General features: G+C 41.2%; 1 protein-coding gene across 5 annotated transcripts in view; it reads right to left on the bottom strand.

The window, feature by feature from the left end:
- Positions 1 to 17,149, bottom strand: part of LOC106606953 (protein shisa-6) — a 62,826-nt gene extending 45,677 nt beyond the window's left edge. Inside the window, exons 1-5 of one of the 5 annotated variants that reach the window (XM_045720252.1) lie at positions 16,826 to 17,149; positions 15,280 to 16,277; positions 9,456 to 9,604; positions 2,731 to 2,823; positions 1,869 to 1,940 (exon numbers count right to left, since the gene is read on the bottom strand). In XM_045720252.1, coding sequence (XP_045576208.1) covers positions 1,869 to 1,940; positions 2,731 to 2,823; positions 9,456 to 9,604; positions 15,280 to 15,824 — 859 coding nt within the window. In that variant the 5' untranslated portion in view covers positions 15,825 to 16,277; positions 16,826 to 17,149. The remainder of the gene's footprint in view (positions 1 to 1,868; positions 1,941 to 2,730; positions 2,824 to 9,455; positions 9,605 to 15,279; positions 16,278 to 16,825) is intronic. The other 4 variants (XM_014203449.2, XM_014203448.2, XM_045720253.1 and 1 more) reach the window with 4 other exon arrangements.
- Positions 17,150 to 19,163: the final 2,014 nt, after the last annotated feature.

The raw sequence follows: 19,163 nt of genomic DNA, 5'->3' as shown, positions 1-19,163 counted from the left end.
CTGACCTGTTTGGAGAGCTCCTTGGTCTTCATGGTACCTCTTGCTTGGTAGTGCCCATTGCTTAGTGGTGTTGGACTCTGGGGCCTTTCAGAACAGGTGTATATATACTGAGATCATGTGACAGATCATGTGACACTTAGATTGCACACAGGTGGACTTTATTTAACAAATCATGTGACTTCTGAAGGTAATTGGTTGCACCAGATCTTATTTAGGGGCTTCATAGCATAAGGGGTGAATACATATGCACGCACCACTTTTCCGTTCTTTATTTTTTTGAATTTTTTGAAACAAGTTATTTTTTGAATTTCACTTCACCAATTTGGACTATTTTGTTTATGTCCATTACATGAAATCCAAATAAAAATCAATTTAAATTATAGGTTGTAATGCAACAATATAGGGAAAACGCCAAGGGGGTGACTTTTGCAAGGCACTGTATATATTGTAATGATCTGGCTAGATCATAAATGAACAATTGTCCAGACAGAGAATTGAGTTTACAAATTCCCAATTTATTAACCAAACTCAACACAGGCTACTGTTTGGCCGTAGCCCACGCCAAATAAGGATACCCATATAAACCAACCGTGACCGTCTCTTGTTAAGACCAGACGTAAGAGAGAGAACAATGGCTAAGCATGGTCTTAAACTGGTGATGCTCCACCCCCAGCCAAACCCCCCCACACACCCCACACACCGCTCCACCAACCATCAGGATGCCCGGCACCAGAACATTCCAGGCATTCCCGTGGTTGGCAGATAGCAGTTTGACTGGCATGTCGGACCCCGTGAAAACTGGGTACTGGTAAATACAACACAACCAACGAACAGCATAACACATAACACACAGCTGTCTGTGCAGGTCGCTACAATATATATAAATATAATAAAGAAAACACGAGAAATAAGAAATAAGAGAGTAAGCTATATACTGGGTCAGTGCCAATACTGGCTGTCAAACTGGTGATAGTAACAGGAGGTACAGGGAGCAGACAGAGAGCATGTTGACAGCCAGCTGTTTGAGGTGGAAAAGCCCTCGGCTTTGTAATGACAGTTACTGTAACACCAGGCAGCAGTGATGTGGCCTAACAGGAAGGCTGCGGATTGCTGTTCAAACCCCAATTAGCCTACCTAATTTTCACATGCATTCTTTTTTTAAAGATATGAACATATTGAACAACTATATAGATTTGCAAGGAAATATTTGAATTTGAATGAGAAGCAAATGTAAAACAGTACTCGTTTTTGTCATTTGGTAAAATACCACTTACCTTGCAGACACCTAAAATTTACAAGAAGTGGTTATAAAATTGCAGACACAATAACACCATCAGAATGTCTCTCGACACACACACACACACACACACACACACACACACACACACACACACACACACACACACACACACACACACACACACACACACACACACACACACACACACACACACAGTTAATCATGACATAGCAACCATTTTAATGCTTGTCACCCTCCTTGTCTATCCTAATCATCTACAGAACCCATGACTGCTTCATACTTTGGAGAACAGACCAGCACAGACATTCAAGCCTGCTTTCCACTCCTCCTTGTGGAGTTGTTTCTCTATGTTTTGCATTAGGTACACCAGACAGCCATGCTTTCTAAAAGCTGTACTGGGCTGGTTAATGATAGTGGCAGGGCGTCTGCTCTGATGCCCTGCATTATGAGGAGCTGGTGAGATTAGCCGCCAAACCCACTCTATGGGCCCAGGGTCTAGGTGTGTGAAGTGTGTGAGCGTGGTCTTATCTGGCGGGAGCAGAAAGCAGGTGTGTGGCTGTTCTCCGGCAAGTAGCAGGGGTCTCCATAGTGAGAATATGTTACATACTGTAGGAGATATTAGGAACGTCCAGATCTCCCTGCCAGGACAGCTGCCCTAAATCGTCTACAGAGTGCTGCGCTGCAAAGACAGAGAACAGCCACTTGTTCACTACTTAGCTTTATGCACCAACTCTAGCTATTACCATCTTATACTACCAGATTAAGAACATTTCGTTTTCTATGTTCTACTGATGAGTTCAATAGGTGTATATCATAATGTAGTTTTCTTGGCATTTGACAGGAAGTCACTTATGTACAACTATCATCAATGATTTTAAACGTCCTTAGTGAGTGGAGACGAGACTCTGCCAGCTCAACTGACTCCATTGTTCTCGTACAGTAGACAGTTCTGTACACAGTGATCTGGCACAAAGAAGAGTTGGAGGATGTGACAAGTACAGCATGCAGTGCTGATAATGCTAAGTGTTATTTCATCCACACATGGCCATTGTGTAAATGCCTATATGAGTCAGTCAAGGGGAAAAACATAACAAAAAGGAGAGTACTTTTCACATCTGAACAAAGCAGTAACTCATTGAGGCTTTTCTCTTTTCAATTAGCTTTGAGAAATGACGTTATTGTTCTGCCAAAAGCTTCAGTCCTATTTCCCAAGGTGACTGCCAGCTGAGAAGTGAGCAAGTAAAATAATTGGATGGGCTATTGCACTGTTTCCCCCGATCTACTCAAACAGCGGTTCGAAAAATGGAAGAAGACTTTTTGGACAAAGAGTGGAGGAAATGTGTGGAGGTGAGAGGCAAGGTGAAAATGAGAGTGAGATTTGTGTTAGAAGTTTGTATCACAATGCTGTCTTTACTCTTGAAGACATAGTAATTGTCATCAGACCAACAGACAATGGAGATGGACAATACCTTTTAGGTGCGGTCGTCCCAGTGTCACGAATCCAGAGGAGATGAAGTTATGATCAAGTTGGCCTTGGCGGAAGTTCTCTTTCCCGTAGTGCCCTGTGGGAGAAATGCAGAGTTAAGATAGCATGAGATGACCAATACCATTTATCTGACCAAGACAATTCACTAAGCATATTCGTTGCTGATTTTCGTTCCAACCCTCACATAGGAAATCACAAACAACTGTGTACACATATCAGCGTCTGGGACACTCTTAATCAGAGGTGTGGACTCGAGTCACATGACTTGGACTCGAGTCAGACTCGAGTCACAAATATGATGACTTGCAACTCGACTTTGACTTTAACACCAATGACTCGTGAACTAACTTGGACTTGAGCCCTTTGACTCGAACTGACTTGATACCCTCCCCAAGCCCAAATATAAAAAATTATGCTATTAAAAAAGTGTGCAGCGCATCAACTCTTCAATTAACTGATTATTGTTTGAATCGGACAGCAGCCAATCAAATTGTGCCAGCTGAGAAAAAGTTGTGTGTGGCAATGCAGAGGAACGTCGGTGAGTGAATTCAGATGGAGCCCTTGGAAAGATGATTCCCAAAATTATTATTTTTGGATATGAAGACTACGCTGTAGTCAGCAAAAAACGGATTGCAACTTTCAAAACATGCGGGAAGAAAATTAGACGGAGGCGCAACAACTTCCAACTTGGTTCGACATTTGAAGCTGCACAAAGAACGGTAAGTCGTGGCTAATATAGCCGACAGCTATATATAACTTTGCTTGTATTGAATGTTGGCTAACGTAACATTAAGTCAATGAGCCTCCACACAGTCAGTCAGTGCGGGAACGTGATCATTGCACCGAAGATTGAGCTACAACTGGCTAGGCAGTTTGTAGCCTAAATCCTGCCTGGTGTTACTGCTGTTCCTAAATCCATTGGCATACGTTAGCCTACTGTAACTACACACAGAGAGGGTTTGTGTGTTGTGTGTTAAGGTTGGGCGATTGTGTACAAGCCTACATCGCTCGATTGCGCCCCATAGCAATAGTCGATCGCTATGGGGAGGTCTTTCTCATGGCTACCCATGTATTTCAATGGAAATATAATGTTTATTTGGAAAGTAATAAATATCTATATGATTTGCATAAATGTAGTATACTAACTATTACTCTTGTTAAAAATATGAAATGGTATTACATTTGGGGAAGAGTACATTAGACTTGTTTAGGACTCGAAACTCAAAGTTTAGGACTTGAGACTTGACTCGGACTTGCCTGCCTTGACTTGAGACTTGACTTGGGACTTGAGTGCTAAGACTTGAGACTTACTTGTGACTTGTAAAACAATGACTTGGTCCCACCTCTGCTCGTAATACATCCAACCACCCTAGTTAATGAACGTATTATATGATGCATTAGCCTCATTCTTTAGTTAGCTGAATAGCTGTGTTCCCGGGAGTTTGTCTTTTATGGTGTCTTAGTTCAGTTCAGCTAGTACTCTGACAGATAGTGAGGAGGCCTCTGAATTTCACTCTCTCTTTGGCTCAGCCAACTGGTAAAGGAACAGGGACACAGAGGGAAAGGAAGGTCTCACATTAACAATTTATGATGTCTGATGTACACTCAGGATCATCACCACCGCAAAAGGTTACACTCCCCAAAGCTGCGAGCTGGGGGAGCTAGTGAAGACCTTCCCTTCTCATATCGTTCACAAATTAAACAAAGATTCCCATTCAGGGTCAAAAGCCCTGCCCTTTTGCCAAAGCAGGTAAAACATTCAAACTTTAATTGGGTGGAAAAATGTATTTCAGGCTTGGGCACTTGACCCTGAAGATCAGTGGAGAGATTCTAAATAACCCTTCTAACCGAGACTCTCCTGTGTTTTAGAACTGATTCATTCCTTCCTCAACTTATACAGTAGAACATTTTTACCCCACATAGACCTACACTATGGAGGGACCTTATATAATTGATTCATAAACTGTGTAATTGGATCGATCTTCATAATCATGACAGCTGCATTGTAGTACTGTATCTATGAAATGTCAGTTTATAAAAAATGTGCCTTGCAACAAAACATTTCATCCTGGATTTCCTTGGTCTTAAAGATCACTATGTAACATAATTTGTTCCAAGATGCTATATTGTGTCTGGCTGGAACAAGTCCTGTAATTGAGAGTGCAGAGGTCCACAATGGACCGTCAAAGTGCCTGCCAGCAGTCTGACAAACTCCATTTGTCCTGCCAATCGAACACCAAAATGTTGTGCACAAAAAGATGCAGGTAGGCTGAGAAAGTGAGTGTGTATCAGACAGTGAAAGCTTAAACTGAAAATAGAGGAGAAACAACATGACGGTCTGTCTTACAAAGGCCTATTGAGTTCCCCTCCCGCCACTCTCTACCTTCCTGTTAGTGCCAGTCTGCATTAGCTGGCGAATAGTTCAACAGCCTCATCTCAATGGAGCAACTTCAAAGTCAATAGCGTCACTCAGACCTTTGGGCCATAGAGGCAGAGATCGAACCGCATTTCAAATTATAATGAGAAGGAACACCTGGGACCATTAGCCCTGGTCTTCATTACACTGACGTTTGACACAGGCCTGAGCTCTCTAAAGCCTGTTTGGTTCTGTTTTCAAGCCCAACGGATACTGTAAACTGATTGCTGAAACATTTTATCCATCACTGTTACTTTGGGATTTTCATACTAAGAAACTAGTAAATACTTAATGACTCTGAGGATTTAAGAAGTTGACTGTGTCCAATTTATGCTGAATAAAAAGAGGCGTTTATGTGCAAGTTTTTTTTATCTGTTTGAAGTATGCCTTCATGAAGTGTTCTTGGCTTAGAATAATACCAAAGGGGAAACAACTACAACACTTACAGAGCATTCGGAAAGTATTCAGACCTCTTCCCTTTTTCCACATTAAAGCCTTATTCTAAAATGTATTAAATAATTTACACAGTTTACACAGAATACCCCATAAAAAAACAGAAATACCTTATAATACTTTATAAGTATTCAGACCCTTTGCTATTAGACTTCGAAATTGAGCTCAGGTGCATCCTGTTTCCATTGATCATCCTTTAGTTGTTTCTACAACTTGATTGGAGTCCACCTGTGGTAAATTCAATTGATTGGACATGATTTGGAAAGGCGTGACACACCTGTCTATATAAGGTCCCACAGTTGACAGTGCATGTCAGAGAAAAAACCAAGCCATGTGGTCGAAGGAATTGTTCTTGGGCTGCGAGACAGGATTGTGTCGAGGCACAGATCTGGGGAAGTGTACCAAAACATTTCTGCATCATCGACGCTACCCAAAAAGACATCATTCTTAAATGGAAGAAGTTTGGAATCACCAAGACTCTTCCTAAATCTGGCTGCTTGCCCAAACTGAGCAATCGGGGGAGAAGGGCCTTGGTCAGGGAGGTGACCAAGAACCTGATGGTCACTCTGAAAGTGCATAGAGTTCCTCTGTGGAGATGGGACAACCATCCAGAAGGACAACGATCTCTGAAACCCTCCACCAATCAGGCCTTTATGGTAGAGTGGCCAGACGGAAGCCACTCCTCAGTAAAAGGCACATGACAGCCCGCTTAGAGTTTGCCAAAAGGCACCTAAAGGACTCTCAGACCATGAGAACAAAGGTGGAACTCTTTGGCCTGAATGGCAAGCGTCATGTCTGGAGGAAACCTGGCACCATCCCTACGGTGAAGCATGGTGGTGGCAGCATCATGCTGTGGGGATGTTTTTCAGCAGCAGGTACTGGGAGACCAGTCAGGATCGAGGGAAAGATGAACAGAGCAAAGTACAGAGAGATCCTTGATGAAAACTTGCTCCACAGTCCTCAGGACCTCAGACTGGTGCAAAGATTCACCTTCAACAGGACAATGACCCTAAGCACACAGCCAAGACAATGCAGGATTGGCTTCGGAACAAGTCTCTGAATACCCTTTAGTGGCCCAGCCTGAGGCGGACTAATCCATTTTAGAATAAGGCTGTAACGTAACAAAATGTGGAAAAAGTGAAGTGGTCTGAATACTTTCCGAATGCACTGTATCTCCACCAGTGTTTGACAAGCTGTGATGGGGATAATCAGCTTTCTAACCTTGGTCTACTCTAAGGACAGCGCCTAAGGGCTGAATTCAGGTTCTACTGTAGGAGACGTTGACTATGATACATTGTGTTCTTATGCTGAAATACACTGATACATTATCTCGAAAGGGTAATTTAACTGATTTTCCTTTAGCAGAAGACTTTAGGGTCCAAGCAGAGACCAACCAACATCAATGAGAAAATTATGTTAGAACATGATATATTTCCAAGTGTGAAAATAAAACAACATAGAATACAATCTGAATTGTGAAAAACAGATATATTCATATGAGGATCTCATGTATTACTGCAGATTCCCAGGTATATCCACATATAATCTACATGAGCCACCAAAGACACCAACTAGCATTGTAATACAGTATGTAATGGAACTTCATACTGTATGTGTTGAGGCTAGTTCAGTCAAGGCCAGTTTAACCCAGTATAGTACAGCTGATGCCAGACTTGAGTTAGATGCATACAGTATTTCACAACAGAAAGATGAGTCGAGTCAGAAAGGAGGCCACAAGGGATGAAGACCAATTACAGGACTGACATGAACCCAAACAAAATAGTCAGCCTCTAGGGAAGTATCCTGCATAGTCCACAATATCTTAATGTAAAACACTGGGGAAGTACGCAGCATAGTCCACAATCTCTTAATGTAAAACACTGGGGAAGTACGCAGCACAGTCCATAATCTCTTCATGTAAAACACTGGGGAAGTATGCAGAATAGTCCATAATCTCTTAATGTAAAACACTGGGGTGTCATGGTAGTCTTGAGGTCACTTCAGGGTTAACATTATGGATTAATGAAACACAGTGAGAGCTGTTAAAGGGGATGAAAGCAGATAAGAGGTTAGACAATCCTAGTTTTGGGCAACTGTAAAATGGCAGTCAAAGTGGTTATTGATTCCAATGAGAATTATTGAAGTGTCAAGTGCTGGAATTCAGGCAAACATAACTGTAACTACCTCTGTTGGCTGGCCCTTACAGTAGTTTCATTTAATAAACTGCACATACCAGCAGCTGTGGCTTTTGTGGCTCAAGTCAAGTCTGAGAAAAGCGGCTCACATCCCATGGTGTGTGTAGCACGTAACAGTTCTCCTCTGACACAATCCCTGGATGAGGAGGAGTGTCTACTTTGACACGAGAGTGAAACATAACACTGAATCTGGGACACCATACTAGGGCACTTAGCAAGCGATCCCCGGAACAGGGATCTGGAGACCGGATAAAAGAAGGAGGAACAGCGATGCAAGACAGAATTATCTCAGGACAAAAGCCATGTGTCTCCCGAAGAACATGTTCATTTGCATCTCCATTTTGAGCCAATGCTGAGTAGGCTTATGGAACCCCAGCATGAAAATAGACTCAGCCGAGGCCCTTTGTCTAAACTGCTATATCGTTTTCAGTCTTAAAAAAATATACTTAAGTAGCAGGGCCCCATCATCAGTTTGGGGGAGTAGTGAACTACATGTGGTTCAACTAGCAATTGAAATACATTTTTGCAGTAGCTTTGTGGTAGTTGACCTAAATTCAAATGTTGGTAGTGTTTTCAGTAGTTCATTACTTTTTTGCCATGTAGTGGTGTAGCTTACTGCTGAAACTACACACTACTTTTCTTTTGCAAAAATAAAATATTGGTGAAGTAGGCAAGAATTGCCTTTATTTTTCAGCATCAATCCTGCCTAATTCTCACTTGAAACACTTTTTGTGTGCCTAATTCCACATGTTTGAGTTTAATAGGTCAGAATACACATTCTGTTAACATCTGACTCCAGAGTGATATGTTCTTGCAATTTGTAGTCTATAACATTTCAGATTCAGGTATGACCATTTTTCGCTAAGTAGTTTGGATGTAGTGAACTACTTTTTAAAAGTAACTTTAAGGTTAGCTTTAGTGTAGTTTAACTTACAATAGTGTGAAGTAACTGGTAGCTCGTTAATTATATTTTCAGAGTAGCTTCCCCAACACTGCCCATCATCTATTTCAGTGCGTGTGTCAAAGACCATTTTGACCAATAATGAAGCAATAAGGTCCCACTTTACAATGCAAAGGTCGCATACCATAGAAATAACATTGTTGTACACATGTCAGCCAAGTATAATGACAGTAGTTATATATACTGTTACATAGAAGCGTGTACAATGGAGAGTACTGTGTAGTCATAAAAAGCTATTGAAAGTCCATAATAGAATGTCTCCTTATTCAGTCATCACTGCTTGTCTCGTTTCTATGAGATTTCTATAGATCTACCTCCATAATTCCTACCAATCATTACTGTATATATGAAATTCAGACTGGATCTCCACCACTCAGAGAATGTAACTGAGGGCAAAGAATATGGCTTTAATAACACCTTCTCTATTATGTTCTCATGACATTTATATTGAACCTCTTTTCCTTTTATCTTACTATTTAACATAACCTCTGTTTCCATAGTAACTCTGTCATCTTGGGTATCGATTTTATACAGAGAAAGGACTTTAATTCAACTCATAGTGCACCATGAAGCGTACCTGAGGTAAAGACCATTTCAGAACCTATGCTTAGGACAAATACAGTTTGAATCATTTTTGCAAGATATTCTTGGATATGTGAAGTAAAAACAGTGCAGGTACCCACCATGGTTTGCTAGCATGGTGTGAACTGGGGTGTAATGGTTCTTGGACGTTCGGAGAGGCGTGTCTATGTCTTTGGGTGAACCCTCCAACGCTGCAATATTTTCATTCTCCTTATTTAGTCCTTGTTGCCTCAAAATGTCTGCAAGGGCTCTGCAAAAGAAATGTAAAAACACAGATGTAATTTCATCGTTTTCAGACTATACAAACAGAACCAGAAATACTTTCCTGTTTTCAATCACCGACAACCATTACTCTCAACATCCCCAGAAGGTCTACTTAATTTATTTAGTTACATACAGCTCCAATTGTGTTGGTGGAGCTCCAGAACCAGGCACAGTGTAAAGTGTAATTAAACCCAAGGTGGCCAATAGGCCAGGTTTCAATACTGAGCCACACTGAGTACAGATGGGCCTTTCCCTTCAGGCCAAGGGAAAACAGCTAAAGTCATTCATCAATGTTCCTTGAAGAACGTTCTGCTAGAGCTATACGCCCCCACTACTAAGGTTCAAATGAATCTAACTCCTACCAAGTTACCAATTTCCAAGGGCTCTACACAAAGCATCTTGCTATCACCATTTTCAACATTGGTCCCCATTGAAGTATAGTGGTGAGGATGGTGGACATATTGGTTTCTTCAAAGAGCTGAAAGGGTAATGTAACTGTGTCAAAGTCGACCTGAGTCAACTTCTTTCCATAACTCTCTGTGACTTTGGGAGCTATGTATTAATAGCCTTTCCCTTCTAGGATGGGCACACTTTCACCATATCCTTTTCACAGACTGAGGCGACCTGGTTTTCATCGCCCCAGTTGACTACTTTGTGTCTTGTATAGCAGGAACACGTTCAACCAGTCCCCCACAGTGGAGGAATAGAGGTGCTTTTTTAAAAAAATATTGTGTTTGAAAGCCCCAAAGTCTAGACCTGTCACTGTTTCCTCTCTACAAAATCTCTTAGCTAAATCATGTTTCAATAGCACCAGTACATTCCAATGTATGGAAAGGGAAAAAAACATCTACAAGAAATGGGAACGTATAAAATAATCTTCAAACAATACACCCATCATCCATCGAGGGAGTAAAGTAAATATTGTAAAGAAAAGAAGTGAAAATAAATTGTAATTCCCTTTACACTGCACTTGCAGCACATGACAGAGGATGTAGTTCAGTCTTGTTGGTTATCAGAGGGACTTGCCTCCGCAGTGAAATTTGATTTTTTTCCCTTCTCTTTTTTTCTATTTTAACACATTTCTACATTGTCAGAAGAGATAAGGAAGCCTAGAATGTGTTTACAGATATGGTGACATGTTTGCAATTATTTCAGACTGAGACAGAGATTGAATTATTATGAGCATGTGGTGTAGATGTTCAACAAGTCTATCATCTGCATTCTAAATGGATTAATTTAGTTTATTAGGATCCCATTAGCTACTGCACATGCAGCAGCTACTCTTTCTGGGGTACACATACAATGTACAAATTCATGACAAAGTACAGAACAGTTATAGACAAGTAAAACATAAGATATTACATTAAATCCAAATTAAAAATACACATAAAAAGAAGACTTTGAAATATATTTGAAAGAGACCAAGAGACAACAGTATTTACACACTATTCATATATTCATATTCTTATATACAATACATTAAATCTTTAGAAATAGGAGAGATGATGTGATGCAACATACATTTTTTTTCTTCCGTTTTTTTAAAGCTAAACTTACTTTTTGCCTGAGTAACGTCTTGTGGCAGAGAATTCCCCAATGACATGGCTCTAAACATACAGTAACTGAGTGATGCATTAAATCTGTCTTTGGTTTGGGTACTGTGAAGAAACCCATAGTGGCGTATCTGGTGGAGTATGTACAGTATGTCTGTTTGAAGTGTATGCATATAGATTATACTTGTGGTTAGGCATTTTTAACACACATACATTTCTTAAAAAGACTAGAAGAGAAGTAACACATCTCTCCTCAACCCTGAACCATGAAAGACTCATGCATGCTATTGATGTTAGTTCTGTGTGTACAGTTAAGGCCAAGGCGTGCTGCTTTGTTTTGAGCCAGCTGCAGCTTTGCTAGGTCTTTCTTTGCTGCACCTGACCATTTACCAATTAATATAGGTTCAAAAGCATTGGGGAGAAAAAAATGGAAACCAATGTGAATTTCTACTCCCCTTGGATCCTGAACTCCACAAAATTTTGTCAAGCCATGATTCATGGCTGAATGAATATGTTATAAAAGTATTGCAGCATTGACCCTGCCTATCAGGTTGTCAGTAATCTTGGTTAATGCAGAACTAAAATCTTTTGTAATTTGGTCAGATGCTCGAGGACCAGTGCCAGTACCAATTAGGTATATAAAGTCTGTCCATGACAGATTAGGTTGTCAGGAACACCAAAAAAATGAATATTCCCAATGTGAGCAGAGAGAAGCATATCAATGACTTGCCAACCACTAATGGAGTAGAAGCAGAAACTGGAGAGGAAATAAATCCATGTAGGTGTGCTTTACATGCATTAAAGTTATACAAGAGACATTGCAAAGTCATACTATCTCACCTACCTCACCCAATCTGCTTTCTCTGCCCAATATTATGGTAAAATCGCTCAAAAATGACATATTCAATCTCACTGCATGCAGGTCAATTTAGAAATCCCTTTTGAATGTATTGGAACTGACTCTCACTGGCATAACAAAACCTAATATGTACTCAATCTGAGAGTAGATACTTTTTTTCAACAGATCCACCTTAAATTGCATCCAGGTTTGCTTTCGAGAAAGTGATCAATATAGACCACTCAAATCCCTGGCTTTGGCTTTCACTCGACATTTATTGTGCCTCCGTGAAGGTCACAGAAGAAACAACAAAGGTCTGCCAATGCCTTAGCATTCCCCTCACAATCCATCCCCAGTCACTGAGATAAAACTCTGAATCACTTCACAGGGCTAAATACATTTAAACCATTGCCTAGTATATAGTTAATCCCATGTTCCAATACAGCTTTCTAGACAGGGTTATCAGCATGGATGTCTCAAGCCAGCCACAGAAGTAAATTTTTCCCCCGGCAGAGATCATTATTACCAAATGTGCCAAATGATTGTTGGAAATAAATCATTAAAAAAGCTATTGAATGTCCACTATGCAATGTCACCTCGTTTAGTCATCCCTACTCTGGCTGCATCTACATAGGCAGCCCAATTCTGATTTTACACTAATTGGTCTTTTGAGATATTTTCACATTATATATTTTTTGAGCTGATCTGATTGGTCAAAAGACCAATTAGTAAAGAAAAAAATCAGAATTGGGCAGCATCTGTCTCATCTCTCTCACCAGCACTCATACTGATGTGGTAGTGGCAGTATGCATCTCCATTTGAAAGTATGCCCCATGGCTAGGATAGGAGAGCATTAAGGGGGCAGAAATCCTCACATTCTCCTCAGTTCTGAGTACTGAGACGGAGGCACTGCCACAGCCTCAGAAGTCTAATAGTCTTTAGTGGGTTCAAAGTGAGTCGTTTGGTAGGTTGCATGAAATAGCTTTAACTAGAACTGTAGGAATACACTAGAGACAGACAGATATTGGTATCATATTTTCTACTTGTACTGTCATCGTTGAAACTGTCAAGGTAATGGCTTGGCTTGCATTTAAGGATTGTATATTTGAATGTCACTCTACGAGCAGAAAAATGTGTCTGAGAACATTATCTCTTAAACCAAAGCCCTGTACTTGACACCATCTTTTGGTGTGACTATTAAATCAATAGCTATTGAGGTTGTCGACATAACCATGAATTTTCGAAAGGAAAAATGAATGGGGGGCACTTATCCAAGCCTTGTTCTCGTATCTATATTTTGTCAGCAGAACCGTCCACCTGAAAGATTTCTCTTCAGAACCAGACGTTTAATAAACTGAGGGGAACAAAAAGGTTTCCTTTCTAATGCTTTGATATGCGTTGTTCAGCTAGGAGTCAATGACATTTGACAGGTTGAAGCATGGACTTCTAACAACAGTGTGAGTGTGACTCATCTAACAGCAGAAGTATTAATGCTGAGGTAATGGATGTTGTGGAAGAGAGACAGATCTATGGTTGTAGATCCCTGTCGTGAGAAGATGACAGTCAGTGTCATCCTTAGAGCTTACCCCATATTGAACATCTGGCCACCGCTACAGTTCAAGCTGCATTTAACTCCAGACAAAGGTCTTCCAGTCTGCTAGACCAGCCACTATATCCACTAGGCTTGTGGTACAAATTATCTCTAGTGGAGAAACATACATTTTCTATCTAGGGTTGATGCCATGGGAGGGGTTTGCTTAAGAATGGGTACAAATTAATGCTGCATGGACTCTGAGAACAATCAATCTGAATTCCACTCACTGCCTTGATGTTATGGAGCCAGCAGGTAACGAGGGTACAGAAGCCAGTCCTAGCAAGGCACAATTAGCCTCACATGAGCTTTAATCAAAATCTTAGCTTTGGCTGAACAGGTAGACAACCCCCTCTGCTATGGGCTAATAGACACCAGACCACCATTAGACAACCACAATGATTGGCTAACCACATGTGGTTTCTCCACCCAAACCATCTCTTTGGGTACTGTCTTGTTATAGCTTTTCTTGCAAGGCATAGGTATACTACTCAAATACAACACCGTGAGTGAATGAGATAGCTGCTGGCTTAATCTGCAAAATTCATCATGGCAGGTTGATGTCAGAGCACAAAATCCCTAACATACTCCTCCACTTCAGAAGGTTAACTGTCTTTCAATTCAGACTGCAGTACATTAGTTACTCTCCTAGCTCTAGGAAGTGCTTAACAATATAGTCAAGGCTTCTAATGTGTCATGGAAAAAATCACCCGCTTCAATCATTTTGTAGGCGATATGATATTTTCAGCACCTATCCAAATACTTGGATATTGTTGGACTGCAGAGTGCCTGATTATAAGGATTAGTGGTACGGTATGCATTCATTCCATTCATAGGGACATAATATAATTAATACATTGAGACATTGATTCCTCAGCAGTTAGATGTATTCCACCATAATGTGTTTAGCTCATACTTTCCCAACAGCAGTCCATCCATGGGCCATTATCCCGTAAGATACAAAGCCAATCAAAAGAAGGGAGAGTGACATCTGTACAGTAGGTCCTCTGGGTTGTTAGCAGTGAAGCAACCCAACCTTGCTCCTAGCCTGAATCTTATACCGTGACCATGAATGTGATGCCTTTCCTTTGACAGAGACATTCAATTCCACACCTGCCTCATGGAGGTTTGTTTGTGCTGCTGATGAAAACGGAGCAATACTTTAGTTGACAAGAGACATTTAATGTTCCAATGTATGGTGGTGGTGGTGTTGGTAGTGGTAGTAGTGGTGGTAGTGGTGAATCGGGTTGACTGTCAGTTGGGGGATTGTGTATATCTGCATAAGAGAGGTATTTGAAAAGGAGTTGATTGTAATGATCAGTTTCTCTTTGCATAATGGCTTGCAGGTGGTGTAACATTATTTTCCAGAGAGGAATGAAATTGAGCATCATTGTGAATTATGGCTTCATCCCTATTCAAATGGTCAGATTTATTTGCATCATTGTGATGAAATGCTCATGATTTAGTCTATTCACAAATCTAATTTAGCTTTCTATAGCGACTGTACACATTTTTACTGTCATCAGCAGACTTTTCATGTCTGTGAAAACTGAAGCTGGTGTTTCTTAACAGTGATTGCACACACAATCATACACACACACACACACACACACACAGAGGAAAAAAGTGCCCCCCATAATGAATTACTATTTGTTAACCTGAATGTCAGGGTGACTTACCTATGGACATTCATTTCCTGAGGGGGCTTGGTTGCTTTGTCGTAGGCAACTTTTGCAGAAACTCCGATGAGTATGATAAAAGCTATGACACCACAGGTGATGTATACCGTTGTGTTAGTCTGATCCAAGTCAGGGTCGTAAGTGTCACCTGTTGGTGCCGGGGAGGGAGGCTGCGTTTTGATCCAATCTGGGGTGTTATAATTTGTGCAAGTTCTCTGTTCTATGCGTTTCCCTTTTTCTGCACAGCAATAGCGCAGGAAACAACTTCCACAACAGTAGCGGTGCTCAGTGTTGTTGCACTCGAACACTTTATCGTACGCTCCGCTCACGTCATAATAGCCCAGACACGTGTCATGGGTAGCGATCGAAGGTGCCTGGACCTGAGTGTTTCGCCGCGGAACCGCAGTAGGCGCCTCCGTGCCGTTCACCTCCTTCATCTTCTGATTCCGCTTTGGAACGTTTTTCTTCTTGTTGGCTGTAGCCGCGCACAGTACATTCAGCGGGTCCAAGTAAATCAAAAGAAGCAGAAGATGCTGTATCCCCATGATTTGAGGTTGTATGTCTTTGCTGATGCGATCGTTTGCCCCCCACTTTTTTTAGTTGTATGCTTTCTCTCCTCACACGAAGACTTCTGCTTCTTTACCTTGCCGTGCTCCTGCCACTGACCCAGTCTTGCGGCTGTCCACAGGGGTTCATTTCCGAAGCCCTTTTCCAACTGTCCACTGCTGAGAGTGTCATGCTCTGGTTGAGGGAAGGACGTTTCTTGCACCAATCAATTGCAGTCGGACGACCGTGTCACACATTGTGCAGCATCCTCCGAATATAAGTGGAGTTCTGTGGTCATCGGGGGACTTTTGGGTGGAGGAAGTGTCATTTGGATTCAGCTTGAGAAATGGGCTGAAGAATCCCCTCCGGCTGTCTCCGACAATGCTATCTACCATAAGTATATCTTTATTAGCAAAGCTCTAAATCTTGCACAGTTGAACGCTGATTGTTTTCTGTAGAGAAAGCAGGAGAGAAAGACGGAGGATTCAGTCAATTCCTACTGTAAAATAATACTTTGTTAAAGAAAAAAAAAGGACCAAACATTTTGCATAAGAAAAATAACATAACCATCTGCACCAAATTAGATCTAATTTTATGAATTGCGTATCAATGGCAACTAAACAGACGCATATGAACGCGCGTAAAACAATTCTGCTCAGTCAAACAAACGTTCCCTCGCAGACGCGCGAACTGTTTCAGCACCATGGACAGCGCAACCCAGCTCCGACACTATGCGGATATATCCTTGAGTACTTCTTGGTGCTATGCTTTCTATTTTTGAAAGTCCACTTCAAAGTTATAACGCAGACAAATAAAAAGTCTTAAGTCATTTTTCCCGAGAAATAGCCTAACATTTTCAATGCTGGTAGTTTCCCCCCTCTTTTCTTGTATGAAGTTTACTTTCCTCTAGCTCTATTCATGGAGAGAAGAAGACGAATCTAACGAAACTTTTGTACAAACAAGACAACCAAAATCACACAGCAACGAAACAAGCACTTACCCGTTGATGGTGTCCGGCAACTGGGTATCTCGACTCTGCCACAGACTGAACCAAAGTACCTCAGCTCCGCGTGAGACCCCGCTCTGCTCCGACCCGACTCCATCCCTCACTCCCCCTCCACATGAGCGCGTCTACGTCACCAATACAGGTACCTCAGTTAATTAGAAATCGGCCCCTGACAGCAATGCGCTCGGTCATGCCTACAGGCTGCACTCAATAATCTGGACCATTCTAGAACTGCATTAGAGCTTTCTCTTTCAGAGTGCGACGTTGGTGGTGCAAATCTTCGCTCTACTGCACAATGCTGCGTTCACTCATACCATGTAACATCAGCATGTTGCAATTGTTGGTGCTTCTATATAGTTGGCTTTTATTATGCCCTATTATGCGAGAGATTGGGAATGATCTGCTTTAGGTAATACAATAACATGCCACAATATGCTGGTAATACACATGCCATGATCGCAGAGTTTGTCTCCAGGCTATTGGAATGTTCCATTCTGGTGTTCAGAAAAGTGGCTATATTTCCTAAGACATTGATATCTAATCTGGAATGTGGCTCGTTGGAAAGAGAGAACACATACATTACAAAGGAAAGCAGTTGGTTAATATTCAGTGAAAAAGCTGCATTAAAGCTAACACACTTACTTATAGGAGGCTCCAGAAACCGCAGTAGCCTAATTTTCAATGAAAGGCACTGCATCATGTTCAACCTCCATGTAATTTTGGATGAGGCAGTGGAGACTGAAAAAGAACAGTGGCCTACATAATTGACTTCAGCCCCTAGTTCAGTGGAGGTTCCTGGGAGACCTTGTGCAATCTAAATCTAACAATCCCTATCGTTTCAGACAACTCTACATATTTGATGTACTTTCCCCCCTCATTTTTCATTTTACAGGTTTGTGTACTTTCAGTTGTGTTTGACCCATATTACAGTATGAGTATAAGGCTATGATGAGCTACTGTTACTCTCCAAGCACAGTAAGTTACTTTGTGGCCCATGGTTGAATGAGGTAGCCTTTTTTAACCTTGTCCACACATTGAGTTGCATGTTGAAAACAGCGAGGCCTTTGAAATGAAATCCATAAACTCCACGCTGCCCTGACAGTGTTCAGAAGCTAATATGACAAGGAGACAAGAAAAGGGCACAGGGCTTTTGATAAATGTGTTTCTTCACTGGATGCTATGGATGGCAGCATTTGCAAATTAGCCCCCCGACTCTCTGTCAGTCAAAATGACACATCAGATGTCATATCGAGCACAAAGGGAAGAAGGATTGTCCATTAATGTTTAACAGCTTAGGGCGGAGAAAGCTAGCCTCAGCAAAAAGCATTGACAGGTAACGACTGGGTCGACATTGGCTCAGGAATAATGAGACCATTCCTCAGAAGAATGAAATCATTAGGGTTCCAACCTGGGAATTCTGCTCTCTTGTTTTCTCCCAATTAAGTGGAATGAGCAACATCTTGAAACAACAACTAATTGGAAACAATACTGTCTAATGTTATATTTTCTCCAAACAGAAGACTAAGTGACTATAATGAGGTGTCATTGTTATGACATCATGAATATGCCCAACTACTGTACCACATCTGTTTGCTGTGTGTTTAAAAACCTGCTCTTTCAATCAGGGACGTAATCTGGATCCTGTTTGGGCTTCAGCTCAGAGCATAACCAAAATGTCCGCCCCAGTTCTTATGCAAAACAGTAGTGTGTAATGTTGAAATGTTTGGGTACGTTTGAGTTCATGGAACTGTCAAGAAATGTTTCATCAAAAAAGCAAATACTATTTGAAAAATTAATTGTTTAAGGCATTTGTATAAGATTTTATAAGATTTGAAATCCTAGAAGTACCATCAGCCCACGTCCATGTATTCCAAAGTCCCAAAATCATGGAGTCTGGAAGGGTTATGCTAAATCTACACGAATGTCCTCTGAGATGTAGAAGTAAACCCACTTCAAACTACCAATACACCTTTCAATTTAATGAGAACATATGTAATGGCACCCTATTTCCCTCATTTTGACAGGCCCAAGCGATCTCCTCTCAAGAGCAGATAGGCATGGGGAAATTAGTTGATGTTATCAAAGCTGATGTTATCAAAGTTAGTCATTTGAGGCATACTAGGCAGCTTCTGTGTGGCCTACTACTTATCTCCAATTTCAGAGTGAAGCCAGAACGGCATAGTTGTTACTGACTTCAAACACTTTTGCCGTATCTATATGGTTGCTTTCATGCCGTTTTTCGGGAAATGCACCGGAACATAGTAAAGAACCACAACATGGTCCAGTGGGATGTGTCAAAGAAAGTTTGGACCCATGTGGCATGTAGAGAGAA

The sequence above is a fragment of the Salmo salar genome, chromosome ssa06 (assembly GCF_905237065.1).
Source record: "Salmo salar chromosome ssa06, Ssal_v3.1, whole genome shotgun sequence".
NCBI classification, from domain to species: domain Eukaryota; kingdom Metazoa; phylum Chordata; class Actinopteri; order Salmoniformes; family Salmonidae; genus Salmo; species Salmo salar.
Note: the sequence above shows the minus strand (reverse complement) of the source record. Positions and strands in the feature narration are given on the sequence as shown.